General features: G+C 42.5%; 1 protein-coding gene across 4 annotated transcripts in view; it reads left to right on the top strand.

Annotated features, from left to right (window-relative positions):
- Positions 1-23,147, top strand: part of abcc1 (ATP-binding cassette, sub-family C (CFTR/MRP), member 1) — a 119,967-nt gene that overhangs the window by 78,561 nt on the left and 18,259 nt on the right. For 3 of the 4 annotated variants that reach the window (XR_007448858.1, XM_049570833.1, XM_049570835.1), the window contains exons 9-23: positions 2,225-2,402; positions 2,633-2,794; positions 5,623-5,715; positions 5,971-6,174; positions 6,461-6,607; positions 8,205-8,292; positions 8,461-8,530; positions 10,786-10,912; positions 12,608-12,784; positions 13,262-13,429; positions 14,210-14,444; positions 14,650-14,710; positions 19,069-19,198; positions 19,310-19,517; positions 20,240-20,550. Coding sequence is in view for 3 of the 4 variants with exons in the window: in XM_049570833.1 (XP_049426790.1) it covers positions 2,225-2,402; positions 2,633-2,794; positions 5,623-5,715; positions 5,971-6,174; positions 6,461-6,607; positions 8,205-8,292; positions 8,461-8,530; positions 10,786-10,912; positions 12,608-12,784; positions 13,262-13,429; positions 14,210-14,444; positions 14,650-14,710; positions 19,069-19,198; positions 19,310-19,517; positions 20,240-20,550 (2,359 nt within the window). In the remaining variant the exon portion in view is untranslated. The remainder of the gene's footprint in view (positions 1-2,224; positions 2,403-2,632; positions 2,795-5,622; positions 5,716-5,970; positions 6,175-6,460; positions 6,608-8,204; positions 8,293-8,460; positions 8,531-10,785; positions 10,913-12,607; positions 12,785-13,261; positions 13,430-14,209; positions 14,445-14,649; positions 14,711-19,068; positions 19,199-19,309; positions 19,518-20,239; positions 20,551-23,147) is intronic. The other variant, XM_049570834.1, reaches the window with a different exon arrangement.

Below are 23,147 nucleotides of genomic sequence, written 5' to 3'. Positions count from 1 at the left end.
AAGCAGTGAAAATACTCTAAATATAGTGAACACCTAAAATGATAGTGTTTTTTTTTTTAGGTGTTTTAAATACGTTTTGTTGCTGACCCCTCCACAGCAGTACATTACTCAGCTTTCATGTCATACTCCAGCCTGCTTCTCCAAATTGGGGGCGTGCCAACCGACATCTGCTTTGTTTTATACATTGACAATGAATAAGTACCACTTATAACTCCACTTTAAAAAAAATCCAAACTATCCCTTCAACATTTACCATTCATCAGGCACACCTTTTGGTATAGGAATGAGTATAATTGGAGAAGAGAAGAGTACAGATCTTTTTCATTTGCTGTTTTTTGCAACCAGTTCCTTGTCTTGTGGTGCTGTGTGCCATGCCTCTGAAAAATGTTGGCACAGCAATGGTGAAATTGTTTCTCAGTGTAAATAATCAATGCAAGTTTTAAAACCTTGTCATTACAAAGACTTTGGAGACAATCTAATGTAAGTTATATGTAGTTGATCAAGGCATTAGTAACCCATCTGTTTTTGACTGAATCAAGTCTTGTTCAAGGCACTTTTTTGCCTGCTAACCATCCTGTCTTGGAGTAAGATGTTTCTTTTTGTTCTTAAACTCTGCCTTCATGAACCTTACCACTGGTATTTACAACTTTGTCACATATCCAAGGGCCAATCTCTGCAGGTAAGCGGCAACATTTTCTCCTGGAGATGACAGAGACAAGGACAAGGCCGTAACTACCATTGAGGACACTAAGGTCATGACCTCGGTATTTTTTCCCGACCTAAATGAATGAATAAAATGAAAATAAAAATAAACCATTTCACTTGTGCGGTGAAAGTACGTGGGAGGACCGATGGAAGGTGATTGAGTGACTCTCTCTTCTCTATAATAACAATTATTTAAAAAAGAAAATTCTGGTACTCTTGTTTGATCGATGCAGCTTTCATACAGCTTTGCACACACATTATTCTTAGATGGATTACTCAAGAATACAGGGTCGCACAGAAATTCCACACATATCATATGAAAGTGCAGGACCAGAGCTTTCCAAGGATACCACACACATCATTTTGCTGTCATCCCATCACGCTATAAATACAGATCAATTGTCTACAAAATAAAAACCTGATGAATTTCTTTACAATCCATTATACAGATCTTGTTATCAGTCACTTCATATAGTGAGGAATATTGTATCTTACCACGTCTCAGGCTTGTGTGTGTTTCTCCCTGTCTATCCACATTTGTAGTCCGGCTTTCAAGATGCAAATATCTCCATATTCTCCAGTTGTCACTCACTCAAACTTTGTATGACAAGACCAGCGCACTTCACCTTTGCGCACCCAGACAACTGTAGCCTAATTATGCATGCGTGACAGGGCCGTAGTCACCATATACATTGAGGGGGACACGTTCCCCCCCCCCCCCCACAAATGCCCAAAATGTCACCCCAATATATAACTGAAACTGAAAAACAACAACAAAAAACGTTCAGGTCAGGCCAAAGAGCAGCACAGAGCACAGAGAAGTAAGTAACTGCTACTTCCTGCTAAAGAATAAGTGGTTCAAACATAATTATAAATACCCACAAACAAAGTTTGGTGAAAGGCAATTACGCTATAGTATGAAGTGGGAAGAGAAACATGATAAGATGGGATTAATCTAATATGTTGTGTGTAGTTCTTTATAGATGTAGCCTCTTAATTTGGCTGTCAAAGTACACCAGATTGAAGGCTTTTGATATATAATTGACAAAAAATTCTGACCCCCCCCCCCCATGTGTACCACGACTAAATGACCTCGGTATTTCAAAAATCCTGCATACGGCCCTGGACAAGGATAGTTGAGGTCTGACTGAGCACACTGTTAAGTTTGTTTTTTTGTGAGTCTGGACACAGGAACTGATGGTGACTTCTCTGTAGCATGTGTGACTTTTTGGGGAGACACAGACTTATTCCTCAGCCACACCTGGATTCCCACTGTCTCTGAAAGAGGCAAAAGACCTTGTTTGGAATTAAGTTATTGTTGTTACTAAATACACAGATGTTAAGCATAGAATGGACTGTCCTGTATTAAGCAATAATGTTTACCTTGACTTGTGACAAAGCTGGAAATAATCTCTGAAAAAGTTCTAAAGATCAGATAAACAACAGGTTGTTCGTGGTTGTGTTATGGCTTGGTGCAAACCAGTCCCTAATGTTGGCTTTCTTCACTTATCCCATCAAGGCTGCTGATCCGCTTTGTCAACAACTCCAGTGCTCCCTCCTGGCAGGGTTACTTCTACACAGCTCTGCTCTTCATATGTACCTCTGTGCAGTCGCTCATCCTGCAGAGGTACTTTCATGTCTGCTTTGTCACAGGCATGCGTCTGCGCACTGCCATCATCGGAGCTGTCTACAGGAAGGTACAGGCAAATCTACATGGTACAAGTGCAAGTCATTTTAGAAATTCTCCTCCCTGCTTATGGTAAAAACTATGGAAATAAGACAAAGAAAGATGCAAAAGCACAGACTAAGTAACAAGCAGTAAGGTGTATGAGACCAGGTACTCTTCATTCCTCCCTAACATTCTTTAATTCATGGTTCAATAAATCTCCTGCTCAGTTGTGTGCATGCTGTTGATGTGAATCTACAGGCCTTGCTTATAAGCAACGCAGCACGCCACACCTCCACAGTGGGCGAGATGGTGAACCTGATGTCAGTAGACGCTCAGCGCTTCATGGACCTCATTACTTACATCAACATGGTATGGTCCGCCCCTCTGCAGGTGGTGCTGGCCCTCTACTTTCTCTGGCAGGTGGGTTTACAAAATTGTTGTTGTCTCACCTGCTACTCGCCCACATATAGTTCATTTTTACCCGTGCCCGTACCTGTGAATTTAAATATATATATATATATATATATATATATATATATACATATATATATATATATATATATATATATATATATATATATATATATATATATATATATATATATATATATATACATATATATATATATATATATATATATATATATATATATATGAATATTTTCGCCCGTTACACAGCCTTTTGCGGGTTACCCGTCGAGTACCCACAGGCACCTGACCCAGTGCAGGACTCTAGTCTCACATGAGTAGATTTTGGACAGCCAGCATAAACTCTTGTAATTGTAGCCTGCAGTAACGGGGTAATTTCTTCAGGTTGGCCATCGATAAACTGCTGCTTTAGATTGACATTATGCAGCAGTGGGTTCTGAAACAGAGCTACTAGAGAAAAACTGAACCATATAAAATATGTGTGTACAGCTTAATGCTGAGAGACACATTGGTGCAATAACATAGTAGTGAGAGTACCAGACAATACCTTTTTGCTACTTTACTTTTAGAAACACACTGTAAGATTTTGTTGTTGTTTAAGCGTTTGTCTTTTCTCATTTTCCCTTTTTGTTCATTTAACAGAACAAGCCAAACATAGCAAACATATGGGGTCAGATCAGCCTCATAATAAATTAACTCACACAGGGTTTTTCACGAATGCACATGCTCTGGTTCACAGTTGTATCTCGGACTCACTAATGCACACAATCTGTTTCGCAAATGCACATGCTCTTGTTCACAAATATAATTTTTATGCAAACTTGTAATATAAATTCGGAAATGCACACACTCTGCTTCACAAATATTATTTTCAGGCACACTTGTAATATAAATTCACAGATCGTGCGAATCGCTGAATGTGCATTTACAAACTGCTTCTCATTTGTGAACCTCTCTACATTTGTGAGAAATTTGTGTGGTGAATTTTGAGACTCCCCTGATGTCACAGGTCAACGAACGTCCCCATTGGCTGATAAATTTGTCAATCAAATTTATGATTCTGATTGACAGATTCATCATTTAATCAGGTGTGTTCGCTTTCAGCCAATCGTATGGCTCCTTACATTTTCTCCACACTTTTAAACCAATCGCAGAGCTACTGAGCTGCTGTTTGCAGTGTTCAAACAAGACACGCTAGACTGAAACGGTGGAAGAGACATGGATCAATCTCAACCTGTAAGTAACACATTTATCTTATTATCCCCTCGTTGTAAATCATGCAATGTTATTGGATTATAATGAGTTGAAGCGTTCTGCTTAGCCAAGTAACATGTTTGAATGAACATAAACTATGAATACAGCCTTCCCGCCTTTCCCCCCAAACCCTCCATTCCGAATGGAGGGTTGGAACGGCGGGGTTTCGGAATGGAGGGTTGTCCCCAATATGGGGAATAGTGGGGGCTTTAGAAAAAATGGGAAACCCTGCCATTAAGAAGAGTGGAGGTCAATTTTCGGAAAGGCGGGAAGGCTGTATTCATAGTTTATGTTCATTCAAACATGTTACTTGGCTAAGCAGAACGCTTCAACTCATTATAATCCAATAACATTGCATGATTTACAACGAGGGGATAATAAGATAAATGTGTTACTTACAGGTTGAGATTGATCCATGTCTCTTCCACCGTTTCAGTCTAGCGTGTCTTGTTTGAACGCTGCAAACAGCAGCTCAGTAGCTCTGCGACTGGTTTAAAAGTGTGGAGAAAATGTAAGGAGCCATACGATTGGCTGAAAGCGAACACACCTGATTAACTGATGAATCTGTCAATCAGAATCATAAATTTGATTGACAGATTGAACCAAAGCGTGTGCATTTGCGAAACAGATCGTGTGCATTAGTGAGTCCGAAATACAACTGCGAACCAGAGTGTGTGCATTCGCGAAAAACCCCATGTGAGTTCATTCATTATGAGACTGATCTGACCCCATACAAACACAGCAGATCAGCACAAGCACCCATGAAAGAACTTTGCTGAAGTAAAATCATATACAGTTGGCAGTTTAGGACATCTGGAAATATCTGTTCAAAGTTTTCAGCGCTTGATGCTGTGGACACAGTTTGGTTGGTTTTATTACCATTTTGCAATTAGCTTTGTAGACAGCTAATGAGATTGGAACACTTTGAAGCTGGAAACTGGAAAAGCTTAACAACTGTTGAGCAGTTGAGATGTCATGTTATGCCTCTGTCACAGCTCAATGAGCTTCATGTCTGTGTGTATATGTATGTACAGCATGATGAGTAACAGAGCAAACCATCTGTAAGAGGTTCAACTTCTGTATCCTTATCACGTGCTCAATGATTAAAGTGAAGCAATGAAAATCTAATGCCCCAGACACCCTCCAACAATGCTCAATGAATATTTTAAAAAAAGCAAATGACGCAAAAGCAAAATCTGAATCTATGAAAGAAAATACTGCAAGCTGCAAATACAGGGCTAAAATGTAAACAAATAAAAACATAAAATTTTGTGTAGATGGAATTGCGAATGAATAAACTGAATGTAAACTGAATGTAAACAGGGATGTAGTAAATGTATATGCACAATGAGAATAATAACTACAAAATGCATTTCCTGCATATACGTGTGAATGTTGACAGCTGAAATTGCAAAGCATTGCTGAAAATACAGGAATCTCAGAGTGCAAATGCATGCAGTGCACTAATCCTGGAAACTGACTGTAAATTGGCAGAGTCGGAAGCTGAACTGCATTACTTAATGTTTTTTTTTTTTTTTTTTTTTTTTTCATCTGTTGCTGTGTAGAACCTGGGTCCATCCGTGTTGGCTGGAGTGGCTGTGATGGTTCTGATGGTTCCTGTTAATGCTGTGATCGCAATGAAAACCAAAACCTACCAGGTGGGACTTCTACACAGACACACATTGTCACCCATGTCCTGTGCATGGTGTTAGGTTATGTGTTCAGTGACAGTGAGGTCATATCCAACAGATCACCTGTTATTCTTATACATACACACAGATGGAACACATGAAGAGGTCTTATTTCAACCAAGCTGTGAGCACTGAGGATCCATAGTTAACCTTGTGTCAGTTTGGAGCAATGTGTTGATTATATTTGTTCCTTTAAAGATTTTGTGCGTGTGTGTTGAGCAGGTGGCTCAGATGAAGAGTAAGGACAGTCGCATTAAGCTGATGAATGAGATGCTAAATGGCATTAAGGTGCTTAAACTGTATGCCTGGGAGATGGCCTTCAAGGACAAGGTCTCAAAAATCCGTGAGAGTGAGCTGCAAGTCCTTAAGAAGGCTGCCTACCTGGGTGCAATGTCCACCTTCACCTGGGTCTGCGCACCTTTCCTGGTGAGTCCAGCACAGGAGGTCAGACATGCACTGCAATTGAAGGGTGTAGTTTGTTTCATCTCATCCTCTGGACATGGCATCATGTTGCATAGATAGTACAGACATCCAAGCAAGCACTGTGTCTAAAAATTCTAAACAAACTGCACTTCTATTGTAGGGAAAATAACTTCTCATTTTCTGCATATAAAAGCATACATTTTTAGAGTACATTAAAAAGGACCGTGATCTCATGAAGATCTTTTTCTTTCCCTTTGATCTTTGTCCCTCCTGCTGGTTGACTGTACAGGTCGCCCTGTCCACGTTTTCTGTGTACGTACTGATTGACGAACGAAACGTGTTAGATGCCCAGAAGGCCTTTGTGTCACTGGCACTTTTCAACATCCTGCGTTTTCCTCTCAACATGCTGCCAATGGTCATCAGTAGTATGGTGCAGGTTAGTGTGCCTCTATTCCCATGCTAAGCACTCAGTCACACTCACTTGTCTTTATTGTTCCACTGTGTATTATTTCCTTTCATGTTTGATATTCAATTGGTAATAAAAAAAAAAAAAAAAAGGTATGGAAAAAGTCCAGTGTTTTACTTGGGTCTTAGAACTCAGCTGTAAAGATGAAAAGCCTTCACATTGCTTTAAATGAGGGTTCAGGAGACATAGAGCTAGCTGGGTCATCCACTAATTGGAAGATCAGTGGTTCAATCCCCGACTCTTTCAGTCCGCATCTCAAAGTCTTTGGACAAGACGCTGAACCCTAAATTGCTCCTGATGGTTGTGCCATCACCGCGAATGTCTAAAAACTAAGTAGCAGGTGACACCTTGTGCGGTAGCCTCGGCCACAAGTGTACGAATGTGTGTGAATGGGTGAATGTGACTCGCAGTGTTAAAGCGCTGTGAGAGGTAGGAAGACTAGAAAGGTGGTGTGACACAGATGTAACACTACAGCGTTGGTCTCTAGTGCGACATATAACATACGAGTCAGCAGCACAATAACAAATGACATTTCCATGACAATAGTAATCATTTCCTTCCCAGTAAGGAGGGTAAGGAGCTCCTGGACTTTATTGTTTTCACAATTTGTGGACATTTTCAGCCACAATAATTCTTCTTTGAGTTAGCTGCTAACTGCTATCAGCTGCTTTATAAATCACCCGTGGTTGGTCACATGCATAACATGTCATCAAAATGTTATGCCTGTGCTGACCATGATCCCATCCTGCTGGCTGACCCCTTTCCCACAGATGGTTGTTTTGGCGCTGTTACTACCCCTGCTACTTGCTTAAAGGCAAGGCAACTCTGTCCCCCAGAGTCGGCGATTGTACCTTTTAAACAAAACAGCAAGGCGGCATAATGGCGTGAAACTTCTGCCTTGAAGGGGCAGTGTAAAAGAGGCTTATGTGTCAACCCTGTGATAGTCTGGTGTCCTGTCCAGGGTGTACCTTGCCTTTTGCCCATCGTCAGCTGGGATAGGCTTTAGTCCAGCTGCAACCCTGTACCAGGGTAAGCAGCCACTGATAATGAATTAATGAATGAATGAGGACTCCTGAATCCAGGGCAGGGGGAATGGTTCATCTAAATTACAAAACAAAAGAACAACTTTCTTCCCTCCCCATGCAGATACAGGGGAGGAAAGAATGGGAGGTAAGACACTTAATCATCCTTTTTATCATGGGAGTTGAAGCATCTGAAAGGTCTTCATCTTATCTTTACTTTCAGACAACCAGAGCCTCTTTACATAAAGCAAGTGTGAAGCACTCTCTCAAAATACTAAACCATGACAATGCACAAATCATTCATTCCCTCGTGTATAATATTCTTCTACCACGCTCGTGCAAATGCATCTGGTTCTACAATTTTTGAGATTTATAAGACAGAATCGGGTGTACATGGGGCTTTATAAATCTGATGAAAAGAAAGGGTATGCACATTTTTGTAATTATGCACACACACACACAGTTTTAGTCATGAATCCACACAGAGTCTCATGCATCTGGCCCTTGGTGTTTGTGGGTTTTCCTCCCTCTGCGTTAATCTTTAGGCCAGCGTGTCATTGAAAAGGCTGAGAGTGTTTCTTTCTCATGAGGAGCTGCAGGAAGACAGTGTGGAGCACAAAACAGTAGCAGGCTGTGAGTTTTTATCTTCTGCTGTTCTTTCTGTTGCTTTGTCTGCTGTGCCCTCTCTCTTTTCCCACAGTTGTACATTTCCACATCATGTGTAGATCCCCTTTCCTGTATATGTATATGGAGGTATTTCACACACATTATATTAATATGCCTCCTTTCTCTTCCTCCCAGCCCCACATAGTATTTCCATTGTGGATGGAGTTTTAAGCTGGTCTAGAGCTGAATCACCTGCACTGAACAGGTATGTCATCTTTCCTCAGGATGCTTCAGTGCATTTACATAAATGAAAAAAATAATAACAAAAATGTAATGTACAAATTACAGGCTTGCACACTTCATTCGAAGGATAGGTTCACAGTTTTTTTAAATGTTCGTCATAGGTATGTCGGTAAAGCCTGCCACCCATTAAGTGCTCATATATCTGATAATTTTTTAGGCGAGAAAAAAAAAAGATAAAATATGTGAAATACAAGAGGCACTTTCCTTTTAGTCTGGCACTCCATTAACACAGTTAGCTTGAGTGCAGCATTTGTAAGCGCTATGCATTTAGAGTTCAGACAGGTGGCTAGTGACAGTGCGAGTGTTTCACTCGCTTTTGTGACTAAAAATAGGTGTGTGCGAACTGTAAAAAAATATTTAGGGGCACATGTGTGCATGAAAAAATCAGCCGAAGCAGCCTATATTTTTGTCAATAAAAAAATATGATAATTTAACCGCAAATGTTGGAGGAACTCCAGCCGCCTTCCCTCTTCCCTCTTCCCCGTATGACACGGTTATGGGCAGTTTTCCAAGCCACTGTCGGCACAATGAATATAAGTCCCACTGTCGGCAGCGTGGAAATAGCCTAAGTCAAAGTGTGGAGGAGATGGACCAGGTGGACCTCCGGGGAAGCCTGCTCCGTTCTCCCCGTGGTTCAAATAATTTCAACTCTGAGCGCAGCGCTCGGGTGGAAAATCAGAGCGGTGCGCGACGCCAAGGGTAGCGGTGCCGCTTTGTCAGGCGTTGCTGCCCTCTCCATAGACAAACAATGGGGCAGCCAACGCAAAGCGGTTTTACAGCTGATCATGTGTAGAGGCCTTTAGGGACTGTTCGCCACAGTAGCGCTGCTGGGCAGGGTGGAAATAAAGCCTTTTCCACACAGAGCGCGCAAAACGCAGACCTCCGCCGACGAACCCATTCATTGTGTATGTGCTACCGCGGCGCAAGAGCGCACTGCTCTGCCGCCGAGCTGAGCGGCGCAAGGGGGGCACATGTCACGGCGTCTGCGCGCCACCAGCCTGCACTCGGCACCGCGTGTCCAATAGCAGAGAAGAGCCTGAAATAGACCCGGAAGCGGTCACCATGGAGCTGTAGCTCCTGAACGAGCCTGTACTCCCCCAAATCCTGTCCTCTGCGCCCTACCCCGCGGTGGGCGCCGCGAAAGCTCTATGTGAAAGAAGCTTAAGTCCTGCAGAGTTTCAGAGGACCTGGAGAATGTTTTAGGATAGTAATAACTATAATTAATAATTATATAAGATATTGCAAAGATAATATATGTAAGATAATAACATTAAAGACAAAATTAAAAACTTGATGAAGGTTGTGAAGTGCAAAGTGGACAAGGCTAGATGACCAGTGTAGCATCAATATCTTAATAATGTTATTCTTAAAGCTGTACTTTTTACTACATTGCTATGCTATCATATGTGCTGAAACTGTCACCATAGCCACACAGTAGCATGAGACAGCTTGAAGAAAGAAAGAAAGAATCCACATGTAACATGATTTTTTTTTCACAGACTGTCTCATGTGCTACTGTGTAGGAGTGAGTTTCAGCACATATGAGAAAAAGTTATTTTTATAAAAGTTACCAAATGTATCAACATTACACAGCATGGCGCTAGTACTATAACTAAAAGAAGAAAAGAAGCAAAATCAACCGACATGTGTAACTAGTAAAAAAAAAAAAAAAAAAAAAAAATCTCTGTAGTTCACCATTGACATCTCCAGTCCATTTCTAAAAAGTACTCACATGCCCATATGTACAATGAAGTTGCCAAATCTGAAATGAGGTTTCAGCTGTCTGAGTGAGTCAAATCAAGTGGATTCTTTCAAAAGTTACAATTGTTTTAGTACAAAATTCCCAAGGAAGCCAGCCAGGTATCATATTGTCATACACATTGTCAGCTTACCATAAGTAAGCATTTCAGTTGCTTCTTTTCATCCTGCTAATGTGTTTCCTCCCACAATATCACTAGCCAACAAAATACAAATAGTTGGCAATGTAACTATTTATAAACATACAATAATAATTATAATTATGATAATAAATTGGATTTATATAGCGCTTTTCAGGATACTTAAAGATGCTTTACAGAGAGCAATTAAAAAAAATAGAAAAATAATCCATAGAATCTAAATACATATTGAGTTATTAACATGTACTTTTTTTTAATTAAGAAATTAATCTCATTAAGTCTCAGATAAATTGAGTTGAATAATCCTATGTGTCTGCAGGTTGAATGTGTGTGTCCCAGAAGGCTCTCTGGTAGCCGTGGTGGGACACGTGGGTTCAGGAAAGTCCTCACTGCTTTCTGCCCTGCTCGGAGAGATGGAAAAACTAGAAGGAACTGTGGCTGTCAAGGTGGCTGCTCTGGCTCTCCTACACAAACACACAGCAGGGGCACACAGCAGCAGCGCACACTGAAACCAATATGTGTGTTACTTTTCCAGTATGGAGTAAAATACTTTGAAGATTTTAAGGGCACAGGTCCTGGAAGACTACGGCAAATAAGATGGGTCTTAAAATGGAGCCTTGCAGTACACCACAGGTGATGGGAAGATACGGGGAAAAGAGGTTTCCAATACTAACAGAGAGGGATCTATCAGTTAGGTAGGAGACAAACCACTGGGGGGTGCTACCCTGGATATCAACCTTCTGCTCAACACCATTCAGGAGAACAGAAAAATCAGCTGTATCGAAGGTGGGGCTAAGGTCTAATAGTTAGTATGGTACATTTACCAGAGTCAAGAGGCAGTAGTAGGTCATTGTAGCCCTGAAGTAGAGCTGTCTCCGTGCTGTGACGTGCCCTGAAGCCTGACTGATATTGCTCTATATTGTTATTTTCTAATAAGGACAAGAGTTGAGAATAGACATTTTTGTCTATGATCAAAATGGCAACTTGGAGGGAGAAAGGGATGACAGACAGAACATAGACAGGAGGTGAAATAGCAGATCTTATGTTATCAGTATTACTTGTGAAAAGTGTACAAATTCATCATGTGATTGCGGTTTGCAGAGGGCAGGCAGTAGCAGCAGGGTTAAGGACTATAATCATTGTGTCAAATAGTACTTTGGGAGAGAAGGCGTTCATCATGTCGGCAAAGTACTTTGTCCTTGCTGCTTTAATAGCATGCTGATAGTTAACAAGACAGGGTTTCATCGTGCCTTATGGGTCTTGGAGCCTGTCTTTTTTTCCATTTTCGCTCTACTTTTGTAAACAATTGCCTGAGAGCACAGGTGTCATTATTGAGCCAGGTTTAAGTTTTAGGTTTTTTGATTTTGAATGAGGCATCAGAGTCCAAGATGTCTGCGTAAGCAAGGTTAAACCGGCTGATCAGGAGCAAACAGTGTGGGTTCTATATTGTGTCTATGGTATCTTTCATAAGATTCTATCTTCCATGTGTACGGGGACTGACCCACTGGGGCAACTGACATGGATATCGCTTTAAGACACACTACTGTGTGGCCTGTGTGCATTCTCCCTCATAGACAAAAATCACACTAACCACATTGCTTACTATCAAATTGACTCAGTTGGGGGAAATAGTATAGGTGTTTCTGCTGCTTTGTCCAAGCACTCTAGTAATAGTTAGCCACTACTTCTATCAACATAAACCATGGCTTTTGAATCCACTTCCTGTCCTGTATTAGTTTTTATTTGAGGATTGTCTTTAGTTTTTGTCTCATTTTCATCATAGTTTTTATTGAAACTAACACTGATTCTAACTAGACAGCAGCCAACAGGTTAACTTGGTAGTTTGGCCAGCTCACACGATTAAAGCCAACTAGCTACCAGTGATGCTGCAGGGCAGACTTGAGGGGGTGCTGAGATAAACACACTGTATGTTATGACATCATACTACTTTTTCCATTAGAGTGGCTAGGATCGTTTCTGTCTAAGAGCTCTCCACAGTATAGCACACCCATGGATTGTGGGGACGTAAGAGTGGTTCATCCGCTGCAGAGCAGGATTGCGCTCTGTCTTACTGCTCATCACCAACTCTGGAATGCCATGAAATTTACAACGTGTGTGTGCTGGTGTTTGCCACCCTGCAGGGTTCGATGGCCTACGTTCCTCAGCAGGCCTGGATCCAGAATTCCACACTGAAAGACAACATAATATTTGGTCAGGAAAGGAGAGAGGCCTGGTATCAGCGCGTGGTGGAGGCATGTGCCCTTCAGCCTGACCTTGAGATCCTTCCTGCTGGAGACGAGACAGAGATTGGAGAGAAGGTATCAACTCAAGATCACATAGTTTGTGCATCTGTAGAATGGTACAGATGTAGAGTATCTCACTAAGTTGTCTGCATTTAAAACACTGTGGTGGGATCAAAAAGGTAGAAAGCTTTACAGCTGACAGCAGTTTTTGATACAACCAGCAGGGCGTGCCTGGTTGTTGACACATGCATTTTATGGAAGCTCCCTAACTGGGAGATAATGTTAACATCATGGGTTTACCGATGCCTATGGCCCTTTACTTGAAGCTACAGGGACACATACTCATCCCTGAGCCATTTGGCTACTGAGCAAGGGTCAATACCCACTTGAATCACAGGTCTTTAAACCTCTGTTAGAGATAATGTTATGAAACGCTCCCTCTGTACAGTTTTAAAACATACATAGATATCACACAAGGCACAACAGTCTTTAAATGAAATTTACCATTGCTTTGCTTCTACCTCTACCTGTATCTGTGTCTCCTATGTATAGGGAGTGAATCTCTCTGGAGGTCAGAAGCAGAGGGTAAGCCTGGCCAGGGCTGTCTATTGTGACCGTGCTGTCTACCTGCTGGATGACCCGCTGTCTGCCGTTGACGCTCACGTAGGAAAACATATCTTTGATCACGTCATCGGCCCACAGGGACTGCTGAAGGACAAGGTGTGTATGATCTCAAACTTAGCCATCCTAAAGCAGCACAGGGAGGTTCATTGTATGACAACAGTCAATCAATCAAGTTGAAGTGGACCATATTTGGATGAGAGGCCAGAGCTGTGAAGAATAGATTCGACTGAGAAGCCAAGGACACTATTAGCAGACAGCCTATCACTCAAAACGGTCCATACCAGACGAACCACTGTCATATTGTTTCATGTATCATCTCCACTTTAAAAGTTTTGGATAAACAGAAATTCTGACCTGGTGATGATAATGACACTTGAAGAAAAGTCAACCATTTCCTCTTCCAGATGTCTAAAACAAAATACACAGTAATCCATCCAAAAGTCCATCCGAAATATTTCAATGACAAAACAAATGTCTACCTGATGGTAGCACCAGAGAGAAGTCAAAGGATCACCAAAGTCATTAGGATTCATCCCTCTGGGCACCATAAATTTCTGTACAACATTTTTGACAATCCATCCAAAAGTTATCAAGTTATTTCAGTCCGGACCAAAGTGGTGCACCAACAGGCCGCTATCTCAGTGTCAGCAGTATCAGTGCCAAAGTAACCAGATAAGGATCAAGGGAAAAAAATGTGACTGGGACAGATTGTATCCGTCTGGCGTAGAGTTTTTGTTTTTGATATCTGTGTATGGTAACACAGTAGATCTAAAGGTTTTGAAATGATTATAACCATGCTGACTTGGAATTAATACAGTAATGATTAAGTGACTTTAAAACGGTACAGGCATGTTGAATGTGTGTGAATGTGTGCAGACTCGTGTGCTGGTGACTCACGGACTGCGCTACCTGCCCCAGGCCGACCTGATCCTGGTCATGGTGGAGGGAGAGATCACAGAGATGGGCTCCTACCAGCAGCTCATGGCCACAGAGGGAACCTTTGCTGAGTTTCTGCGAACATACACTGCAGTTGACCACACTGACAACAATCATGAGACAAACTCCAAACACGCTGCACTTTACACAGACACACCTGTTGTAGATCTCAGTGGTAAATATAAATATAGAGCATTTTAAAGTTGTTTTTCCTTGGTCACAACAAGCAGAGGTCATTAACTGCAGTGCTGATAATGAGAAAATCTTTTCTATGAACATTAACAATGTTGTGGATCTCAGTTTGCTGCAGTGGGTGCAGGTACTGTTTATGGATCAATCCTTTGTCACAAAAACATAATTTGTTTCCTTCCATGATTCAGAGTCTGTGCCAAGGAGTGGAACCAAAGGAGTAGAGAACAGCAGTGCACCTGCTCGTGTTGGGTGAGTAAAACAACACTGAAGCTCTATGGCACAGAGAAATCAGATATATCAAGCTTCAACAATGTAACAGTCTCTACTCCCACTGTCTCCCAATAATTATTATCATTGTTATTTTTGTTTGATTCTTTTGAGTTTGGTTTTGGTAGGGGTTTTTATTGTGTGTTTTGTTGTTAAAGGAGAGATGTATTAAGATGAAAAAGACGAGGAACTCACTCAATCAATATAGTATAACCTTTATGTCTGCTGTCACTATGACTGGATCACAGCCATGATGACATTCAGTACAACAGCACTCCCTCTCATCAGATATTGCTTTTATATAACAGTGCTACAAGTGCCATTTATTAGTTAAGAGTAACAGGAAATGACAGACTGTGATTTGTTTGTTTATTTATTTATTTTTTTTGCTCCTTCAACACAAATAGTTCCACAACTGTTCCAAAACATTCCTGCACATTAGCATTAGCTAGCGACTTTGTGAAAGCTTGGTCAATACGCAAAGCCTGATTCATAGAGGGCACGACAGGAATTTATGTTTAAAAAAAAAAAAAAAACATTAAAGAAATTGACATTTTTTTTGTGTGTGTGGCTTCATAATAGCTCTAGAAGAGCTAACTCCCCTTAGTTATGGTTGACTGCAGAGTTCCATACCTGGTCACTTATCATGCCAAATAAATTTAAAATCATTTTATCCTCCATCTAGCCATCCATGCATTTTCATCCGCTTATCCGGGACGGGTCGCAGGGGCAACGGGCTGTGCAAAGCACTCCAGACATCCCTCTCCCCAGCAATGCTTTCCAGGTGCTCCTGGGGGGGACCCCAAGGCGTTTCCAGGCCAGATGAGATATGTAATCCCTCCAGCGTGTTCTGGGTCTGCCCCAGGGCCTCCTACTTGTGGGACATGCCTGAAATATCTCAAGTGGGAGGCGCCCAGGAGGCATCCTGATCAGATGCCCAAACCCACCTCAACTGACCCCTTTCAACGCAAAGGAGCAGCGGCTTTACTCTGAGCTCCCTCCTGATGTCCGAGCTGTTTACCCTATCTTTAAGGCTGAGCTCAGCCACCCCATGGAGGAAACTCATTTCAGCCACTTGTATCCACGATCTCATTCTTTCAGTCACTACCCAGAGCTCATGACCATAGGTGAGGGTTGGGATGTAGATGGGCCAATAAATTGAAAGCTCTGACTCCGGCACAGCTCCCTCTTCACCGCTATGGACCGGCGCAGGGCCTGCATCACTGCAGAAGCTGTGAGGTGCTGACTCTCATCCTGACCAACAGAACCACATCATCTGCGAAAAGCAGAGATGCAGTTCTAAGGTCCCTAAACCAGACCCCTTTCTCCCCCTGGCTACGCCTCGAGATCCATGTAAATCACAAACAGGATTGGTGACAAGGGACAACCTTGGCGGAGGCCAACACCCACCAAGAACGTGTTTGACTTTACACCAAGTATGCAGACACAGCTCTCACTTTGGTCATACAGGGACCGGATGGCTCGTAGCAGCGAGCCCGGTACCCGTACTCCCACAGTACCCCCCACAAGAGCCCCTGAAGGACTTGGTCGGAAGCCTTCTCCAAGTCCACAAAGCACATGAAGACTGGATCGGCAAACTCCCACGACCCCTCCAGCAGCCTCGCAAGGGTAAAGAGCTGGTCCACTACTCCACGGCCAGGACAGAATCCGCATTGCTTCTCCTGAATCTGAGGTTCGACAGTCTGTCGGAGCCTCCTTTCCAGCACCCTGGAGTAACATTTACCATGGAGGCTGAGCAGTCTGATACCCCGATAGTTCAAACACACCCTCTGGTCCCCTTTTTTGAAAATGGGAACCACCACCCTGGTCTGCCACTCCTTAGGCACCGTACCCAACCTCCACATGACACCAAGAAGAAGTGTCAGCCATGACAGCCCAACAGTGTCCAGAGCCTTCAGCATCTCAGGGTGAATCTCATCCACACCCAGCGCCTTGCTGCTTGGGAGGTTTTTGACTATCTCAGCGACCTCTGCTAAGGATATGGGCGAGATTTTGGGTCAGCAGTTTTCCTTCTCTGCTGAGCCAGCCGGTACCTCTCTGCTGCTTCAGGAGACCCCTGGGCCAGCCAGATCAGAAAGGCCTCCTTCTTCAGCCTGACAGCCTCCGTCACTGCTGGTGTCCCCCAGCAGGTTTTGAATTGCCGCAACAACAGGAACCAACAACCTTCTGAGCATAGCTCCTAGCAGTTGCCTCCACAATGGATCACTTGAATTTTATCCTATCACATGAAATCTTTATCAGTTACTTCCACTGGCACAGTCGATACAATAGCCTTGTGTTGGGAATCAACATATATTTGCCTCACACGATGGCACCAAATATGTAGGGAATCAACATACAGTTACCTCACACAGTGGCACCAAATATGTTGGGGTTAAATTGGCTATCGGAAATAATTCATAATTATTATTAATAATTAAAAATGACCTAACTGCAATCTATCACAACAATAACTCAGTAAACAGCATCAAATCACATACAACAAGTCAAACAGTCTTGCTTAGTCTGTAAAGCTGTGATAAGCTATGCCCAGTTGTTACATTACCGATCCTTGAGTGGATGGAAGAAAGAGTCACTTGGTGGTGGTGCTTTGTTAGCTGGCAGAAGAAGGCTGGGAAGATGGTTCCAGGTGCAGTCTTTGCTGGGTCCTTTGTTCCAAAGGTTCCGATCCGAGGAAGCTGGTCGCTCGGGGTCCTTGTAGAGTTAGACGCTGGGTGCTAACTCACTTAGTTCCTAGTTGCTGGAAAGCTAGTTTACAAACCTTGTGTTTGCCAGAGAGTCTGTGATCAGTTGCCCTCCCTTTAGTGGTTTGGGCTATGGAGCAGGGGTTCGGGCCTCTGCTCTGCGGTGTGCAGCTGCTACAGCAGCTGGAGCAAGAGCAGAGAAGAGTTTTGTGGAAGGGAGCAGACCTGGTACAGATGCCTGTGACATCACAGAGTCACATGTCACTGTAAAAGGTCTTGTCCAATCAAATTTTGGGACTTGAGTCTCACTGAGGTGTGAGGTGAGACCTCCTGTGGAGATGGGTGTCCTAGCTGTCTTTGTCTGGAGAACAAAGAGCATGCAGAGGAAAAAGCCTTTAAATCTACAGTTTAGATTTTACCAAATGATAAATCATCTGTGGTCCTGTGAATCACAACACTTGGAAGTGTATTCATTTTAATCACCTCAGGTCTTGAGGTGATGCTTAGAGGAGATATTGTACCATTTTCCAATGTCAGAATTTATTCTAGAGAGAAATGGATCATGCTTGATGGATTTTAATTGACTTAATTCTTGTGGTAATTTGACTCCAAGATACTAAATCGATTTCATTCCATAGCTTTCTCCGTTGGCTCAATCTGGCCAGTAATTAATAGTAAGAACCTTTTCTGTACACTCAGTTTTTAGCCAGAATGTAGACCATAACCTGTAAGAGTTGACATAAACACAGGGCAGGATGGAGTAGGTCTTGACAGATTTACCAGGGCATTATCTGTGAACAGTGGCATTTTCTATACACCCTGTCCATATCTTTAATACTTTTATTTAGCTTTGGTTTAGAGCTTCCAATAGAATGGGGAAGAAAAGAGGACTCATGGAACAACCCTGTCTGCAGCCATGTTCAAGTGTCATAGAGTTTGACCGACTCCCATTGTTCTTGATCGTAGCTGTTTGTTATATAAAGCTTATATGACACATGTCTCATGGAAATTAAACTATTCCAGCACCCTGTATAAAAAGTCCCATCTAACAGAGTCAGAGGCTTTTTCTAGCTGTCCGTAGACTGTAAAACTAATAGATGTAGCTACCACAGTGTCACTCATTGAGCTGTCCCAATCTTGGTTTTTTGGAGCCAGAGGTGACCATATTTGGGTGAGATGGTGGAGTTTTGGAGGAGCAAAGGGGGGATATGACTGAGAAGTTCAGGGTACTATCAGCAGAAAGCCTGTCACTCAGAGCAACCCGCCCTTAGTTATGCATAACTTTAAGTCTTGTAAATGTAAATGGTTGAGTTATATAAAAATTCACCCCCTGTACAGTTGTCATGGATGTAAACATGTTTATTACTGCTGTTAAGTTGGGCATTTTAACATGGGGGTCAGTGGGGACTGACTTGATCTTGGAACCAGCCTCAAATGGCCATTCGAGATACTGCAGGTTTTGGCACTTTGGCACTGGCTCAGCTGTGGAGGTTGCAGCTTGAGACACACATCCTCTTAAAACAAAGTGACCCATGACTAATATGAGAGGTGTTTTATTTTACTGAGATATATTATAACTAGCTGTTTGTCTTTTTTAAGCTCCTGTGTGTTTCTTTCTATTGCTCCATGTGAAAGCAGCAGTCCAGATGCCAGCAATGTGTCCAAACTGTCCCAGACAGGTAAGGAGGACAAGGTGCTGAGCAAAAATGCTAAGGATCCTGAGGTGGGCAAGCTGACAGAGGCTGACAAGGCCAGCACTGGACGGGTGAGTAGAGGCTCAACATGCTCAACATGCTCAACCATGTCAGTGCACAGCATGGTCATATATCTTTGTGCAATATGTGATGGTCCCAGCTGTTCCCCTCTCCATCCTCAGGTCAAACTCTCTGTGTTCTGGGCTTATCTAAAAGCCATCGGAGTGCCTCTGTCCTGCATCAGTCTGCTGCTGTTCCTCACCCATCACCTGCTCTCACTGTTCTCCAACTACTGGCTGAGCCTGTGGACTGACGACCCCGTGGTGAATGGCACTCAGCCCGACAGACTAATGAGACTTGGGGTGTACGGTGGTCTCGGCCTGTTCCAGGGTGAGGAGGGTTAAGGGGAGGAAGAAGCAGATAGACAAGACAGAAATAAAACAAGAACAAAAGTAGACATTTAGCCAAGAAACTTAAAGGTTTAGTGTGGAAGATTTATGTGTGACCATGCCATAGTAGGGGAATGTTGGTGTGTGTGTGTGTGTGTGTGTGTGTGTGTGTGTGTGTGTGTGTGTGTGTGTGTGTGTGTGTGTGTGTGTGTGTGTATGTGTAAACCCACCCACTGATGTTATATCTGGGTTGTTAAATTGAAGACTTACCACACTGATCTCAACACCAATGACTCGTAACTACATTCTGACTTTAGCCTGACTTCAAAGGACTGAATATACTCCTTAAACTAAGAGATGAAATATGGAGATATAAAAAGAGGGGAAGCCAGTTAGAAATACTTTGAATCAGCCAATCACACTACACAAAAAAGAGGAAGAGGTAACATTGGCAAGGCAGTCAATCAGAGAGCAAAATAATGACTTGTTTAGGACTCCAAAAAAAAGGATTGATTTATGACTTGGATCTGAAACTGCTGCTCATTTGTGTCCATCACTAAGTTCAGGTCACACTGTTTTCAGACGCAGCAATTCAAGTGAAACTTCAGTAACTCTTCAGATAGAGCAGGTTATGTTTCAGACCTCAGTGTGTGGTTGTGTGTTTGACATTCACAGAGCATGTACAAATCATCTTACTTTATAAATCTCCCTGCTGTCTTGTAGGTGTGGCAGTCTTTGGTTACTCCCTCTCCACGTCCATCGGGGGCATCCTGGCATCCCGCTACCTCCATCAGTCCATGCTGTATGACGTCCTGCGCTCACCTATGTCCTTCTTTGAGCGAACCCCCAGTGGCAACCTGGTCAACCGCTTTGCCAAGGAGATGGATACCATTGACTCAGTGATCCCCAGTATTATTAAGATGTTCATGGGCTCTATGTTAAATGTGTTGGGTGCTTGTGTTATCATCCTGATTGCCACACCACTGGTAGCTGTCATCATCCCTGCTCTCGGTCTGCTCTACTTTTTTGTGCAGGTTAGTTTGAAAGCCCTCGTACACTTTCCATATGTTTTGGTCCTCTAAACATGGGGGACTATGCCTAAAAAGGTCTATGTTCATACACTGTTCTGCCACTTCTGACTGCACTGTATTTATTTCTTACTGATTAAAGGGATAGTAGTAGATTTTTTGAAGTGGGGTTGTATGGGGTACTTTATAGTCAGTGTATTACACACAGAAGATGGCAGTTAGTGTGCTTCCAATTTGGAGAAGCAGGCTGGAGTCCAACATAGAAGCTAAGCAATGTACTTCTGTTGAGGGGTCAGCAACAAAAAGTATTTTAGCCACTTAAAAAAGTCCCACCTAGAATAGTCAGAACTGCTTTTAGTGTACGCTATATTGAGAGTGTTTTCAATCAATCAGTCAATCAATTTTATTTATAAAGCCCAATATCGCAAATCACAATTTGCCTCACAGGGCTTTACAGCATACGACATCCCTCTGTCCTTATGACCCTCGCAGCAGATAAGGAAAAACTCCCCAAAAAACCCCTTTAACGGGGAAAAAAAATGGTAGAAACCTCAGGAAGAGCAACTGAGGAGGGTTCCCTCTTCCAGGACGGACAGACATGCAATAGATGTCGTACAGAACAGATCAGCATAACAAATTAACAGTAATCCACATGACACAATGAGACAGAGAGAGAGAGAGAGAGAGAGAGAGAGAGAGAGAGAGAGAGATGCAGGTAATGACAGTAGCTTACAACAACATTGTTGAAAGTAATAATATTATAGTTATAGTTCTGGCTACTGTGGTACAATATGTTGAAAGTATGTATTAATATCTGGCAGTATACATGTGTGACAATAGTCATATGTGTATAATAACAGTAGAAGTATGACTAATGACTAATGATGGGAGCAGCAGCAGGAGGCATCTGGCAGGACCACGGCAGCAGCACAATCACACACGTCACGCTGTCCAGGCACCGTTGCGATATGAGTTAATCTGAGAGACAGTGGAGCACAAAGGCTCTGGAGAAGAAGCCGAGTTAGTGACATCCAGAATGGCCGAGTTAGCAAGATGCAGTAATAGAATACGAGAGAGAGAGAGAGAGAGAGAGAAGGAGAGAAGGTGCCCGGTGTGTTATAGGGGGGTCCTCCGGCAGACTAGGCCTAAGTCAGCCTAACTAGGGGCTGGTACAGGGCAAGCCTGAGCCAGCCCTAATTATAAGCTTTATCAAAGAGGAAAGTCTTAAGTCTAGTCCCGGACCGTAACAGGAAGATGATTCCACAGGAGAGGAGCCTGATAGCTGAAGGCTCTGGCTCCTGGTCTACTTTTGGAGACTTTAGGGACCACGAGTAACCCTGCGTTGTCAGAGCGCAGTGTTCTGGTGGGATAATATGACACTATGAGCTCTCTAAGATATGGCGGAGCTTGACCATTTAGAGCTTTATAAGTTAACAGTAGGATTTTAAATTCAATTCTGGATTTTACAGGGAGCCAGTGCAGAGAAGCTAAAACAGGAGAAATATGATCTCGTTTCTTAGTTCCTGTTAGTGCACGTGCTGCTGCATTCTGAATTAGCTGGAGAGTTTTTAAGGACTTACTAGAGCTACCTGATAATAGAGAGTTACAGTAATCCAGCCCACAAAAGCGTGGACCAATTTTTCTGCATCTTTTCAGGTCAGGATAGGCCTAATTTTCGCAATATTACGCGAATGAAAAAATGCAGTCCGTGAGATTTGTTTTAAATGAGAATTAAAAGACAAATCTTGATCAAATATCACTCCGAGGTTTCTTACGGTAGTGCTAGAGGCCAGAGCAATGCCATCTAGAGAAACTATGTCATCAGATAAAGAGTCTCTGAGTTGTTTGGGGCCAAGAACAATAACTTCAGTTTTGTCTGAATTTAACATCAGGAAATTGGTGCTCATCCAAGTTTTTATGTCTTTAAGGCAGTTATGAGTTTAGTTAATTGATTAGTTTCTTCTGGCTTCATCGATAAATACAACTGAGTATCATCCGCATAACAATGGAAATTTATAGAGTGATTTCTAATGATGTTACCTAAAAGAAATATATATAGAGTAAATAGGATTGGTCCGAGCACAGAACCTTGCGGAACTCCAAAACAAACTTTAGTACGTGAGGATGATTCATTATGAATGTCAACAAACTGAAAACGATCAGATAAATAAGATTTAAACCAGCTCAGTGCAGAACCTTTTAGGCCAATTAAGTGTTCCAGTCTCAGCAGTAGAATTTGATTGTCAATAGTGTCAAACGCTGCACTAAGATCTAATAAAACAAGTACAGAGACAAATCCTTTGTCTGAAGCAATGAGAAGGTCATTTGTAATTTTAACTAGTGCTGTCTCAGTGCTATGATGCACTCTAAATCCTGACTGAAATTCCTCAAATAGATAATTATCATGGAGAAAATCACACAGCTGGTCTGCGACTACTTTCTCACTGCTTTACTTAAATATCAGTCAGTGATTTCAAACGGGAAAATGAAGCCAGCCTCCATTGAGAAAAACAGTGCTATAACATTGCTGAACACAGGAGCTGCTGGTCTGCCACAGCCTCTATCAGTTATTTTGTTTGTGTTAGGGTTAGGGTTGGCTTGAC

Source organism: Epinephelus fuscoguttatus, unplaced genomic scaffold (assembly GCF_011397635.1).
Source record: "Epinephelus fuscoguttatus unplaced genomic scaffold, E.fuscoguttatus.final_Chr_v1 AP022699.1".
NCBI classification, from domain to species: domain Eukaryota; kingdom Metazoa; phylum Chordata; class Actinopteri; order Perciformes; family Serranidae; genus Epinephelus; species Epinephelus fuscoguttatus.
This window is presented reverse-complemented; position numbering and strand designations above follow the sequence as displayed.